The sequence below is a fragment of the Syzygium oleosum genome, unplaced genomic scaffold (genome assembly GCF_021117445.2).
Source record: "Syzygium oleosum isolate NSW1041296 unplaced genomic scaffold, Sole_v2.1 Sole_v2.01, whole genome shotgun sequence".
In the NCBI taxonomy this organism is placed as follows: Eukaryota; Viridiplantae; Streptophyta; class Magnoliopsida; order Myrtales; family Myrtaceae; genus Syzygium; species Syzygium oleosum.
The window spans coordinates 30296367-30311414 of record NW_026607485.1 but is presented as its reverse complement, the minus strand read 5'-3'; the positions used below and the strand labels follow the sequence as shown (position 1 = coordinate 30311414).

The 15048-nt window shown below is 38.8% G+C and overlaps 1 protein-coding gene across 1 annotated transcript in view; it reads left to right on the top strand.

The window, feature by feature from the left end:
• LOC115691577 (proteasome subunit beta type-4-like) overlaps positions 1-14969 on the top strand; it is a 75893-nt gene extending 60924 nt beyond the window's left edge. The window contains exons 2-7 of the mRNA XM_056315807.1: positions 11157-11233; positions 12434-12563; positions 12692-12851; positions 12935-13120; positions 14245-14347; positions 14891-14969. Coding sequence (XP_056171782.1) covers positions 11157-11233; positions 12434-12563; positions 12692-12851; positions 12935-13120; positions 14245-14347; positions 14891-14928 — 694 coding nt within the window. The 3' untranslated portion in view covers positions 14929-14969. The remainder of the gene's footprint in view (positions 1-11156; positions 11234-12433; positions 12564-12691; positions 12852-12934; positions 13121-14244; positions 14348-14890) is intronic.
• The last annotated feature ends 79 nt before the right edge of the window (positions 14970-15048 follow it).

Genomic DNA, 15048 nt, shown 5'->3' with positions numbered 1-15048 from the left:
AAATAATCAGAGTAGCCAGTGAATTCGATGACACGGGACAATCGGTAGATACCCCGTATCAACGTGGTCAGCTCATTAAAAGGCTGATCATCCTTCAGCTTGCAAGTTAATTTATCAAAAGAAGCAACAGAGAAAGTGTAAAGGGCAGGAACAGGAACTCCTTGAATTAACCCAAGTTGCCTGGCACAGTATTGGGGAGAATAGATTTCAAAGCCAGCAGCAAACCTGCCTTTTGTCGAAAATCTCACAGGGAGATCAACAGAAGTCAAGACAGATTGCCAAAAGTCACTTTTGTTCTTCTGAAAGGCAGGAAGGTAAGATTAGAATTGAGGGGTGAAGAAAGGAGAGAAAGAATGTGGATTCTCCTTAATGGAATAAATTTGAGAAATAAAGTACCGAAAACAAGAGGATGGTTTCCTTACCAAAAAAAAAAAAAAACAAGAGGATGATGCTTTAGGAACAGAGACCAGTTTCCTACTCAAAGTTTGGCAGACTAGTTGGTCAGGAATAGAAACCGAGAGAGGTTGGATAACTTGATCCTCGGAAAACCAAGCAGGGAAATAGAAGGTTGCCCATGCTTGAAGAAGCCAAAGAGGACCACCAAAAACGCCACTAACTTCATCTAAAGCAGTGGAGGAAGAAGCATGGGCTAAACCCCGATAGAGTAAGGCCAGCATTGTCTTGCCTAAAGAAAGTTGGGTCCCTGAAGCTAAAGCAGAAGCAACAGCAACAAAATCGTTCGAGACCCTAACTATAGGGTGGCAGAAAAGGAATTTACAGAGCCAGTATAAAAGAAAAGCAGTGTGCTCTTCGTCGGTAATTGCATTTTCCTTTTTAAAGTAGTTTTTCATGAATGTCCCGTAGGCCATTTCAGAATCAGATAATTTGCCGAGCGGCGAATGAGAATCTGGAGACAGGGTAGATGGGTCTGTACCTAAAGGAGAGAGCCCAGTAAGGCAATGTACATCAAGCAAAGTTACCGACATAGGAGAAAAAGGGAAAAAGAAGCAGTTGGTCGAAGATGACCAAAAACAGGACAATGCGCCAACTAGTTCCCGATTCACATGGTAGTCGAAACAACTAAGACGCAAAGCATCGTGGATGGAAAGGGTATTCCAAAGAGAACCCTTAGAAGGAAGAAGACGAAGGTACCATTGATAGAACTCAGAATCAAAATCAGAGAAAGCCCTAAGGCGAGAAGGACGAGAATACCACTGGTACGCCAAAATAGATGACTCATGGATGGGAAGTACCTCAATCGATGACGAGGAAGCGGTTTGACAGCATTGTGGAACGAAAAAGTGATTGTGAGCGAGGGCCGAGGATATAAGAATCTTCAAAATCATTCTGTACGAGAACAGATGAGATCCTTCTTTGAAATTATCAGAATCCCGGAATAGATAATATCGATCGAGGGCATCTGATGCAGAAAAGGAGAAAGTTTGGTCCTTGGAAGCTTTGGAAGCCATGGATTTTAGTAGAGTGTCGAAAAAGATTGCAGAGATTCGAAAAGGTGAAGATGAAGAAGAACGAAAAAGGAACAATTTTTATCAAAAGTGTTTTGGAGACGAAAGGGTAGGCGCGCGAAGCAAGGTGACGAAGCGACATCAAGAATAGGTACTATTTCTTTGACATTTAAAAGAATTAAAAGTTCTTTTAATTCTTTTAAAAAGGGGCATTTATTTACACCAAAATCGGCATAGATGTCAAGTCGGTTTAATGTCAAAATCCGACGGACAATGGAGCTCAGTCGTCTACCGAAGTACGTTTGGATAAAATTCGGGAATGTAGTAAGCGTGAATGGCACCATGTCCCGAATTCTGTGATTGGAGAGAATCGGTAATTTTACCGAAACATGAAAAGTTTACATTTTGGGAAATGCTGAAACTACCGAAAATTGGCAAGATCACAACCCAGCCACGTGAATCGTGACAACAGGAAGTTATGAGCAAAAAGCGGAGATAGTGAACACGAGTAGATCGTGGGAGATTATTTATCCAAATTGGAAGTCATCCCAGCGGTTGAGATCAAGTTTTGGTGAAGAATGAAATTGGAAAACGTGGGTAGATAAGGCAGTTATTGAAAGCGCCAAGATTCAAAGTTCGAAAACAAAGAAGTAACCGACAAGCAGTTACAGGATAGGAGGAGATATAAATACTCAGAAGAAAGAAGAAGAGAAAGAATCAACAACAATGCAAAAACACTCAAGCTTATATGCACTTTAGTTTCCTCTGCACTTTTACTTCCTGCGTTTACAGCTTCCTGTAGCTTTAGTTAACCTTCAAGTCCTTTACAGCTTTCGTAGGAGTATTGTAACGTAGTTAGAAACTTTGTTGATCTCAGATCCATTTTCAATCCACTCAATTTCTACCCACTTCCATATAACCCTGCACTACACTCCGTTTTTCGCCACGATTTTCTTAGAAATCAAGCCACAGAACCTACTTTAATAAAAACCGAAAATCGAAATTTCGGTGAAGGATATTCCTCGTCGTAAAACGAGCGAACAACTGCATATCCATAAAGATTTATGGTATTCTTTAAATTAGAAAAATTAACAACGTGCATATGGGCGGCTATCCGATTTCAACACAAGATACGATTCCCATTCGCACGGAGAATCGATCATCTTATCCATAATCCGATCGTCGATTTATTTATTTCCAAATTTGAATGGTTCAGAATATTCGATGGTTATCTATTCGCGGTTTGGTGGTTGTTCTGTTATGGATGTTTATCTTTTTTCTGATTGTTTTCTTAAATAAAATATACAAAAAAATCTCATTATAGACTAGATTGCATTTATAGATGAGTTTGCATGTTTAGGATAGATTTTTAGGGATAACTTAGATTTTAAATATTTTCCTAGATAACCTTGCATGAATAAGGTAGATTGCATATTTAGGTGGATTCTAGAAGAATTGGATAATTTTCTGATTCAAATTAGGATTTAGTGTAGATTACTTTCTAGTCTAAGTTAGATAATAGTTCATTTAAGGTAATTTTTAATTTCGAATTTATTAAAAATACCAAAAAAATATCATCTTAGATTAGATTAGATTCTTTTCTTAGATATAATCACATGTTTAAATTATGCTATTTATTTATTCCGAATTTTATTAGAAAATACCAAAAATAAACATGTACATGTCATATAGGTTTAGTCGCATCATCCATTCATAAGTTTTTGCCATGTCATCAATGCCATGTCATCTTGCTATGTCATACCACATCACATACCATTTCATATGACACGTCATCTATGCCATGTCATCGTGCCACGTCATCAATGGCATGTCATCATCCACGTCATCACATATGCTATGTCATTGCTTGCATGTCATTTAGTGATTGTATTTTAGGTTTATAAAATTGCATGTCATGCTAGAATGGTTGCATATCACTTTTACCTGTCATTAGAAATTGCATGTTAGTTCATTTAATTAAATTACATGTCATGTAGAGTACTTTAATTAGAAATTGTGTTTCATGATATAATAGACATACTTTGCACGTCATTGTTAATTGCATTACATGCATTGCATTTTAGTGTTAGTTTTCATTTAAATAAGAGAATACACTAAAAAAGATTTGAGTGAACTTGCAATTTATTTATCACTTTGATTATTGGGTGTTATATTAATAGTTGCGCACCCGCTTGATCACCTCACATGTTAATGGATAATGTGAATATTAACTCAAGTTGCTTGCAAACATTTTTTTTAATAAAAAAAGAAAATGTACAAAAAGGGCGTTAGAGTAATCTAGCGTAATCAAGTCTCAAAATCCATAATCTCTAGTTCATAGGAGTAAAGTAATTCTCCCGATACTTTACTTGAATTACTAATCGTCGACCCACAAAAAATATATTAGTATCAACTCTTGATTGAAATAATCTTGCATGCTAAGAACTTGAACCAAAGTTGCTAATCGGTAAGGGTTTGGGAGAGTTCGAGTTAAGTTTAGACTTAGTAATCCATTAGCTAAACCCCTAAGTGGTGCACCCTGGTAAAGTCGTGACAACACAACTCACACGTATATCAAAACAATTGCTTTGTGAGGACCGCAACACCACCTACACCCAAGCCCCTTTTGCCAAAATGGACCATGAAAGCTGCTCGGAAACTGCATTGGTCACGAGATTCTTTTATTGAGATATTTAGTAGACCCCGATACATATTGTGAGTGGGCCACGATCAATCATCGGCTTTGACACTACTTGTTGGGAGTGCACAACAGAAGCTCAATACATTCGCCTAGAGATATTACAAGGGAGAACCCAAGACGGAACCCGTCAACAAATACATTTGAATTTACATTCACTCAAAAATTTAAACCAATGAATTATGAGCCTACTTTCAACCAAAAAGAATTATGAGCCTAATGAGATATATTAACTACTACATATCACATCAATTTCCCGATATAAGAATTTTTTTTAACAAAATTCACACGTTCACATCAACAATTTCAACTAATTTTAGATATTTATCATGTAATATCGAAAATTTTCCTGTCATCACCAAAAAAATTAATAACAATAACTGTTTACACACTAAGTCAAATTCACATGTCTCTCCAACATCGTGTGTTTCGGTCCATTCTCACAGAAAAAAAGAAAAGAAAAAGACGGAAACGGACAAAAATTGTTTCGTTATAGACTATGATTACATGTAATTAGCGGTACGAATGCAGGGCCAAGTGTCCTTAAATAGGCACGATTTGACTCTTCCTACCAGCAACTTTTTTACTAGGAGGTTTATCACTTTTCAATTAAATACCATAGAATTAATTGAGGTCATAAGCATTTTTAATCCGGTGATTTCAAATCGGATTGGAGGGTCAGAAAGAGGTAACTTCATCACAAAATGAAGACATTATCAACAGCTCTCATGTCTACAAAAGATTATCACTCATCACACGAGCTTTGAATCAAAACTTAACACTTCTAAAATCCATTATTATCATGATGCAAATCAACCCGTATGTGCATCCTCATATATCCGAAAGTTATTTCTCTGATTCTTAAAAATCATAACTTATTATATAATCTGTGACTACCTATATTAAACTTATCACTTCTGAGATCCCTATTCCACTAAGCTACTCTTGAAACCTAAGGTCCATATGCACAATTCGTCTATTTCTCTTCCAACTTAAGCTCTTAATCATTCGCCACTCCCCGAACTAGAAACAGCTTGCTATCGTGCCTGCTTTTACTTCGGACGTCTGGCATTTGTAAGTGCCGGAAGGATTCCATCCATTCAAGAATCTTGCTCCGAATTGCCACCAAAACTCATGTTGTCTTTCCAAGGTCTACGCATTTTATTTAACTTAGTGGATCACTAATAAGTAACAAAAGTTACTTTTACCATCCAACCAATCAAGGGCAAACAAATGCATTTAGTATTTTATACTCGCACAATTTACTCTGCAACTCCAATCACTAGGTGCACCTTATCACTCCATGGGTGAACTTGCTCTGATACCAAACAGGCTTAACCTTATGTGTCGAGACATATAAGTGTTTTAATCTTAATAAGACAAGTGGCCTAACATGCAAATTTTAAAGGGACAAGTGGTTAACATGTGGCTTAATAAAGGTAGTTTAAAGATGATCATGGTGAGAAAGAAGTCATTCACCTTTGGCCAAGTGAGTGGGTCACCATTAATGTAAGTGAATTATTATTAAATATTAATTAACTAAGGTTAAAATAAATAATGTAGCCCATGACATCTCGAATTCGCCAATTATTGGTAAACCATACCGAATGCTAGGAAAATCTCGATTTAGTAAATTTAAAACTCGATAATATTCAACATATAATTTGAAGAATGTTTGTCCCCATCGACAACTGAGATAACGGTAAATTAATTAATGTCATCCTACACCATCAATGTATACGTCAACATTTATTAATTTCATTGAATTCAGGACGATTACGAAAAATCATCCTCCACGTTTTCCAATCCTTGCCAAGATTAACAATCCAACTAAAATTTTCTACAAGCTAACCCGAACTTCAAGCTAAATAATACTTGCTTTATAGCCTACATATTTTCATGAAAATTCCAAATGTTACATATTTAGAGCGGCAATGAAACATATACTGCCACCTTGGTTGTTAACGGAGATTGAGACACTCCGAGATGACATATCAGATAAGCGATACACTATAAATTTACTAAGTTGAGTCCCTCCTAGCGTCCGATATTTTTGCTGAACGTTTTAGCGGGTTCAAAATATTTTTTCTGACTTATCAATGTTTAAAACGGACACCGATTTCATTATTTACGTACTGATTCCCAAGATATCTTGATAATTTATCAAAATACTACTTTGGAACCATAGAGTTAAGCCAAATGATATCCTTTAATTTGTACACCTCTCTTTCTCATCCACCACCAAGTATTTTTAGCCCAAGTCATCATTGCTTTTAACCCCTGGTTATTTGATCTTATCCTCTTGTGACTTATGAAAGTCTTCCAAATACATCTCCTATTGATCGTAAGAAGCCACTTCAAGAATCCAAGTTCTAAATAGAGAGATTCAACTCATTCTTGTAAAGAAAGAGAGAGAGTTCCATTTCATTTCCCACTCTTTTGAAGCAAAGGCCAAAGTCCCACGTTTGTGTTTCCAAAGCTTCTAAATTGATATTTTAAGTAATTACAAGGTGAGTTTTTGGGCTTTCTCTACATCTTATCAAATTAGTTTTGTTGTTTAAAAAGATTGAGAGTTGTTAATTTATGTTCTTGATTGTTTTGCTTTGGAGGTAACTGAAGAAGCTTTGATTTGCTCAAGTCATTTTTTCAAGGTAATTGAAAACTCTAGGGACTATGTTAGAATGATCTACTTAGCACTCTTGATTTAGTTGTTAATTTTAGTTTGAACTTTGATGTTAAGTGGGAGAAAGTTATGATTGTGTGTTGAATGTTGTGTTGTTTGACTTGAATCGATGAGTTTTTATAATGATCTACGTAGCACTCTAGGACTGAGTTTTTACACACAACATGGATAGGGAAAGAGAGACACCACATAGAGATGGAAACATACGTCAACATCACCGGATATCGATTAGGCCATCTTCTGGTCGCTCACCACCATCAACCGCCATAGGAGCACACAGAATCGTAGAACAGAGAAACAGAGGCAACGTAGGTTCAGTAGACCTATTAAATGGGTCTTAAACCCATACATGACCCATTTAAAAAATAAATGGGTCATATATGGGTCACTACAACTTTAAAGAGCCCATCTTAAATGGGTCTTAAAGTTTTAAGCCTATCATAAATGGGTCTTAATGGGTAGAGTGTGGAACCCATTTCCAACCCACCCATTAAGTCCACATACAATTTCCCCCTTTTTATAAAAATATTTTTTTTAAATAGAAATTATTTTTATTTTTTTTCTCTTTTTTCTTTTTTCTTTTCTTTTCTTTCTTTTTTCTTTATTTTCGGCCGGAGGCCGGCGGGAGGGATGACCTCGTCGGAATCAGGCGAGCTTGGCCTCGCCGGCCTTGGGCGAGGCTAGAGCCTCGTCGATTTGGCAAGCCTCGAGCTCGCCGGCCTCAAGCGAGCTCCAGATTGGCGAGGCTGGAACCTCGCCTAAGGCCTCACCGATCTGGCGAGACTCAAGCTCGCCGACCTCAAGCGAGCTCGACCTCGCCGAATCTAGCGAGGTGGAGCCTCGCCCAAGGCTGGCGAGGCTCAGCTTGCCGAAATCGGACTAGCCGGGCAAGCTCATCCTCGCCTGTGGCCGACCACATGCCAAAAATAAAGGAAATAGAAAAAAAATAATAATAATTAAAAATTCGATTTTAAAAAAATAAAAAAAAATATTAAAATCATTAAAATGATTACATGAAGTAAAATCAAATCAGATTTTATATATCAAACGTCGGAAAATATTTTTTAGTTCATTTTCGGGTTTCAGCCAAACATTGAATTTTTTTTTTATTTTCTTGGAAAATGACTTTCTGGAAAATATTTTATAAAAATGTTGTATTTTTCACAAAACAAACGGAACCTCAATTTTAAAAAAAATTATAAAAATTGTTTACTAGCTTTTTATTGTATGAAAATGTTTTAGTAGTATAATTTTAAAAAAAATCATAAGAAACGAGTTTTTCTATATTGAGTTAAATATAGAAGTATTTTAGTAATATGGGTCAGGTCAGGAATGGGTCGAGATATTTACATTACAAATAAATGGGTCATAAACGGGTCAATGAATCAATTTGGGTCGGACCATTTATGACACGACCCAAACCCGACCCGACTCACCCATTTAACAAGTCTAAGGTTCAGTAATGTGCTCGGCAACTATGAAATTACATCAGAAATCATATCTAGTAGCTAATAAAATGATAAATCAAAAGATCTTCAGATTGAACAATTCCGGGAACTAATTCATGATCATATCTAAGAGGCATTTCGTCAAACAGGTTCTATGCGTTTGACTCAAAGGTGAAACGACACATCAACGAACTCAGATTTGATAGTAATCTCATACTAAATAAATTTAGGATGTTTGCAATCAACGAAATAATAAGAAGAAAATATCTTGGCCCTCACTTCCTCGAGACAGAACAGAGCGTTCGGTGTTACCTTGCTAATTGTTAGATATAAATAGGGATTTCTCTAGAATAATTTCTTTTATTAGATATATTTTAATGATTCTGTCGATTCCCGTTATCTCTCAAGATTGCACTTATATCTCCCTTTGATAAATGTTGTATAAAATTCCACATTTTTCTATTTCCGTATTATTATTCTTAACTTGGTATCAAAGCCTCCTAACCCGAAGCAACTCTAGGTGCAGCACATAGCAAAATAAATATATTCTCGCCAATCAACAGTGTTTACTTCGTGCGCACAAGTCTCATATGAGAAAGTACTTAGTCGAGTCCATCCATGATAGTCATGTTTCGATGCCAACCACATCGACTGCGTCACCCAGTCGAGCCTTTTTCACGGAGGTAGCTTTTCTTTCAATGCCAGCCACACAGGCCGCATTGCTTAGTAACTATTTTCCTAAGCCAGCCATATAGGCCGCGTTACTATTTTGTAAGCCAACCGCATCGGCCGTTTGTCGTTTCCCCTCGATTCTCGACATTTCGCGTGTCATTTCGAGAACCAACACCGCCACCAGACTTGTTGCCCTTAGACTAGCTAGATTTGGAAATTTGGCCATGAACAGCCACCGAACGCCGCCTCATCTGCCACGTCTAAGCTGCTTGACAATGTTTGACTTGATTTCAAATTCAAGTTGACTTAGTCACCTCGAGTTCGAGGAGGTTTGTTAGAGATAATTAGGGATTTCTCTAGGATAATTTCCTTTTTTAGATATATTTTGAAAATTCTTTTGATTCCTGTATTTCTTAAGATTGCGCGTATAACTCATTTGATAGTGTATATATTGATTGATATATTGTCTTAGATAGACATCTCATGTATTCTTCTTCAATATATCGAAATATACAAATTCCATATTTCCCTCTTCCACCTCATTATTCTTAAACTCTAATGAAGCTAATCGTTGTCGCTGTTGATGATCGAATTGGAGAAGGAAGGAAGCTTCCGCATATTTCGACGACCAAAATTAGGGCCGTCGGAGGAGGAGTTTCAAGCAAGACCTGGCCACTCCGATCTCAGAGGGCACGACGGTCACGACCGCGGGAACGACCGGAAGCGGCGACGGCGGCGGCGGTGATTTTATCGTGGCTGAGGGCGACGGAGATGACTGGAAACCGAGAAACTCCTCTCTGCAGAGAGAGGGGATGTTTTGGGTTCGCTACGTGAGTGAAGATCGTGCATTCTTGAAAAAAACGGTTTCCCCCCAAATCCGAGCGAACCCCGCTTATAAGAAGAAAGCGTGGGAGGTGGTTATAAGAGAGGAAGTTTGAGAGAGAAAATTCCGTCGCGACGTCGTCTCCGCGCGCGCGCGCCCTTTGTCGCTGAATTGCTTCGCTCGGCCTGCTACGCGCTCGTCTCAGTTTCGTTCGAATTTCCAAAAAGAGGCCCGAGAGAGAGAGAGAGAGAAGGGGGGAGAAATGGCCGAGCCTATGGGCTTCGACCCTGGGCCTCCTTCCAATTCTGTCCCCGTGGGATCCACTATATGAGCTTAATAAGTGGTCTTGGACTTCGGGTTTCGAATCTGGCTTATGGGCTGTATTTTTATGGGCTGTGATGGGTGAATTGGCCCTTTGTCTGATGATGGCCCACAGGCAAAAGGGACCCAAAATTGTCCACCAAGCTAAGCCCGACGGAGTTTGTACGCGTAAAAAAAAAAGGAAGAAAAAAAAAAAAAGAGCTTGACGGATACTGAAACCCTAATTGTGTGGCTTGAGCAGAGGGCCAAGCTCCTGCTATTTACACCCCACACAGAGATCTCGAAAAACTACTCATCGCGGTCTCGCTCGCAGAGTCTTCTTCTTCTTCTTCTTCTTCTTCTTCTTCTTATTCTTATCTCAGCAAATTTCGCCAGACCAAAACATTTCAAGCCCCGGTATGGATTTTTTTTTGGAGACGTTGCCGGTTCGCAGGGATATTTTGGTGGGGCAAGGCCGAATTGATCGGAGATTGTTCTCCTGGTTCGATGACCATCGTTCGCCAGATCGAAGCACGTCGAGCCCCGGGATATATGGGAAGGATTCGATGGATCCGGAACAAGCCCGAGAAAGAACTCGTCGCAGAGATTTCTCCTCCTCGGATGATGAGTTCATCATCGAGGATTCGATTGATGCTAAGCAAGTCCGAGAAGAAACTCGTCGCAGAATGCTCTCCTTGTTCGGTGAACATCGTTTGCAAGAGCAGAAGACGTTAAACCGCAGGGTGTGTCTGACGGATTTGGTGGATGCGGAACAAATCCCGGAAAAAACTCATCGCAAGGATTTCTCCTTCTCCGGTGCCCATCTTTGGCCAGTTGAAAAATCGGAAGAAGTCCGTGACGCCTCGTTTCACTCGCTGGGCTCTGAAAGAACTCTGTAAGCAACCTTCTTGTTTTGTTCGTCGCCCATTCTCGTGGACAATACGCATGCTCGCGACAGTGCGCTTGAGCATCTAGGGTTTCGGCTCCCGATGTTCGGATGATGTGTCTTTTCAATGTGAAATTGACTGCGATTCGTCTCTTCTTTTGGATGGCTCGCGTGATGTAGGTATCCGTATGTGACGGGCGCGTCTGTGCTGGCGCTCAAGTACAGGGATGGGATTCTGATGGCTGCTGACATGGGAGGTTTACTTCTTTTTTGCTTCATCGGTTTTGCGATTCCCTGATGCTGGTGCACTTTGATTTGCACATTGTGGGACTTTCGCTCTGGGGAAATTTTGGTTCTTTTGTCTGCGTTAGGGAATTTGATCTGTCAGGCCTTTGGAATGATGATTAAGAGGTTTGAGTCGTTTTTGAATGAGTTTTAAGATGATGCTCGATTTTTGTTGCTTCCTGAGATGATTGAGTAATTAAGGTTAGTTTCTTGGTTGACCAAATATCTCTGAAGAAATGCGGGAATATTCATAAGAAGAATTTGAGGAAACTCATAGTAACAATAGGATTGGTTATCGTGTATGCTGGGAATTTAGGATATATGAAGTTCTCCAATGGCATTGTCTAAAGTTTGGAATCGTTGGATATTAGAGGTGATCTCTTCTTTTTTGGTTAAAGTATCCAAAGCGAGTGGAAAAGGCCGTTTTGGAAATCACAATTAATGTTGAGAGAGTGCTACTGAGTGTCGCTGTGAGGTTTTTTAAGGGTAGACTGCAACCAATGCATTGCGCTGGTCTTCTTGTCCCCTTTATGGATAGAGATGATTCTGCTTGTATTCCATCGACTTGTATCGGTGTTCCATTAACTATGGTTGGTTATTACTTATGCAGACAGGTGCTGTTTCACCTCTCTTTTAAATGACACAATTGTATTTCGGAACATATGTTGTTAACTTCTGAAATTTTTATCTGACGAAAATTTCAGCTGTATGTATTCCATACTGAAATACGTGAGTTTGGTTTAATTTGAATACAGCACCTCGATGCTCCTGCTATTCAAACGAAAATGTTTTGCCGAATGTCATTTCTGGTGGTACCTGCCTGTTGTCAAAATCAGAAAAGCTGTTTACAGCTGCACTGCAACTTTTGTCCTGGCCTGCTATATAGCTGCTCATTATGAACATTAGTCTTGGCTAGCCATGCCAGAAGGAAACATGCTACTGCTTATGTATTTTCTTCCATTTCGCTATTTCTACCTAGTAAAGTTATCCTAACTACATAACTTTCGAAGTTCTTTAACTTTAGATAGTATAGTGATCTCAGAACTGGTTTCCAATTGTTGGTTGCTTACATGTTCTGGTGACATGGTTATTGAGTCCTACATTCTCCTTAATTGTGGATATGTTAGTTTCCTGCTCATCTCAATGTTCTGATAGCGAGAAATATTTCACAGGTTCTTATGGATCTACTTTGAGGTACAAAACCGTTGAGCGTATAAAGCCTATTGGAAAACATTCTCTCCTGGGTGCGAGTGGAGAGATAAGTGATTTTCAGGAGATATTACGTAACCTTGATGAACTGATGTATGTACCAATTGATTAAGATTACAAGCAGCAATTTCTTTTTTATTGCCGAATATTTGTTACCTTGCTTCTCTAACTTTGAGGCTGCTTCTGACTAAGACTGTTGATTTTGGGGTCTGTGGTTGCAGTCTTTACGACAATATGTGGGATGATGGGAATTCCTTCGGGCCCAAAGAAGTGCATAATTATGTGACTCGGGTCATGTATAATAGGCGGAACAAGTTCAACCCATTGTGGAACTCTCTAGTTTTAGGTGGAGTTAAGAATGGACAAAAATATCTTGGCATGGTAGGTCTCGACCCTTGATGAGATTCATTTGACTTTTCAGATGTTGTTGAATTCCCATTTACTTGTCCTGCAATTTTATCCAGGTTAGCATGTTAGGCGTGAGTTTCGAAGATAACCATGTGGCTACTGGGTTTGGCAATCACCTTGCACGGCCAATTCTTCGTGATGAGTGGAACGAGAACTTGAGTTTTGAAGATGGTGTTAAGCTATTGGAGAAGTGCATGCGCGTGCTTCTGTATCGAGACAGTTCTGCAGTCAATAAGCTTCAGGTTCTAGTTTTATCTGTGTTATTGTTTATGTTTTTCTTTATTTCTCAATGTTCACATATGGCAGCATAGTATAAGATTAGGATGTAATAAGTCCGTATCGGTTGTTGGCATTTTCTTCCTCTTACTCGTATAATTGTGTGATTTTGATGAGCTTTTGCACACTTAGGCATCAACCTTTTGTTAAGGAGAGGATGTCTTATCTGGGACTCTGAAGGAGAATTACAGTGTATTCTTTTGTGGATTATGTAGTTGCACAACCAGCCTCCACATATAACTCTGGCCCCCTCCTGGATCCAATTGCCAATACGGTTTATCCCTCTCTACATTTTTACTTAAGCAGGTCCAACCCACCTGTGATGCATGATTATTACCTTGCTGTACAATGATTAGTCATGGATGACTTGTATTGGTTCGTATCTTAAAAATTCTGAGATGTTTTTAGACAGATTTGAAGTCTGCATTGTGATGAAGATTAATGAGGATGAATGTCAAGTTGTTTCAAGCTCTGTCCCCTAAATCTTCTTCCCTGTATGCTACTTTTTGAATAATTAGGAAACCCCAGAGGCTAAGTCACAATTGGAACCCAGGAGATGTCATACCGTTCTTTGGCCATTTTAAAGGATTTTAGCCTTTTATCTTGACATTTGAGAACTGCTAGCGCTTGAATTTGTTGTTGATTTTAGGTCCATCTTTTTCTTGCTTCGGAGCAGTTCTTCATATTTACTGAGCTACACAATTCATGTGATAAACTAATAAAGTGTACTGAGGACTGAGCATGAAGAGAAGAAGAGGAGGGGGTGGACAAGTCGGTTTCATTGTCCTGGAGCTGACAAGTTGCTTTTTAAATTCTTACAAATACTAATTACAATGATTAGAGAAATTAATTCATAATCAAGAAGGTCGAGAAGCTTCTCATTTATCATCTTCCTTGTAGACAGCAATTGATATCTGGTGCATGACTTCATTTTGCACTCTTTTGTCGCAATTGTCACATGTTCTTCTATTTGTTCCCTTGCATTTCACTTATAAATAGTTCTGTCTACAGGCATTCGATGTTCTTTCTTTGTAATATTCCCATTAGCTTTATTTCGAACCATCTAAATGACATGGCGCTTGACTTGCAGATTGTAAAAATCACAGAAGAAGGAGCAACAACTTTTCCACCCTACTCTTTGAAAACCTTCTGGAGCTTTGAAGCATATAAAAACCCCACCGTTGGTGAAGAAGGTTTGTGGTGAACTTTGATCTGCATTTTATTATGTTTGTTTAGACCCTGATCTTGTCATGTTAATCATTTGATGTAACACCTAGAAAATGTGTTTTTAGATGTTTCGGAGAGGCTTCTTTGGTAGAGAAGCTGTTGATGCTTTTTTCGTCTTTGCTGTCGATTGCCCTGTACAGAATTTGTACTTCAGTTCTTATGGTTACATCAGCTGACCTTTTCACGGTCTTTTTGGGGATAATTTTGCGGATTGGCTGATGCCCTGTACATAGTTTGTGCAGAAAATGAGTCACAGTGCGAAAGGTACGGTCATCCTTATTAAAGGGATAATAAAGAAAAGAAAATGAGTCGGGGCTGTCAATTTCGTTAAGACCATCTTCTGCGCAATCGAATCAGATTAAGGTTTTGATCCTGGGAGATGGGCCCACCATGCCACCGCTGCCCCACTTTCATTTGTTAACATAATATTGGAAAAACATCTTTTTATGACTCTCACCAAGTTTTCTGACGTAAAACCTTACCCTTACCACAATTATTGAATTGTGCAGGACATCACTTGAAGATGGAGAACAAGAATGAAGTCTGATTTAGGTCCAACAGATCCATGAACGGTCTATGTGCTGTTTATGTTTCCTGGTTGAAAAAAACATTGTATCGCAGCTTCTACTCTACTTAAATGCTTGTTGTGTTTGTGCTTTGCCTATCC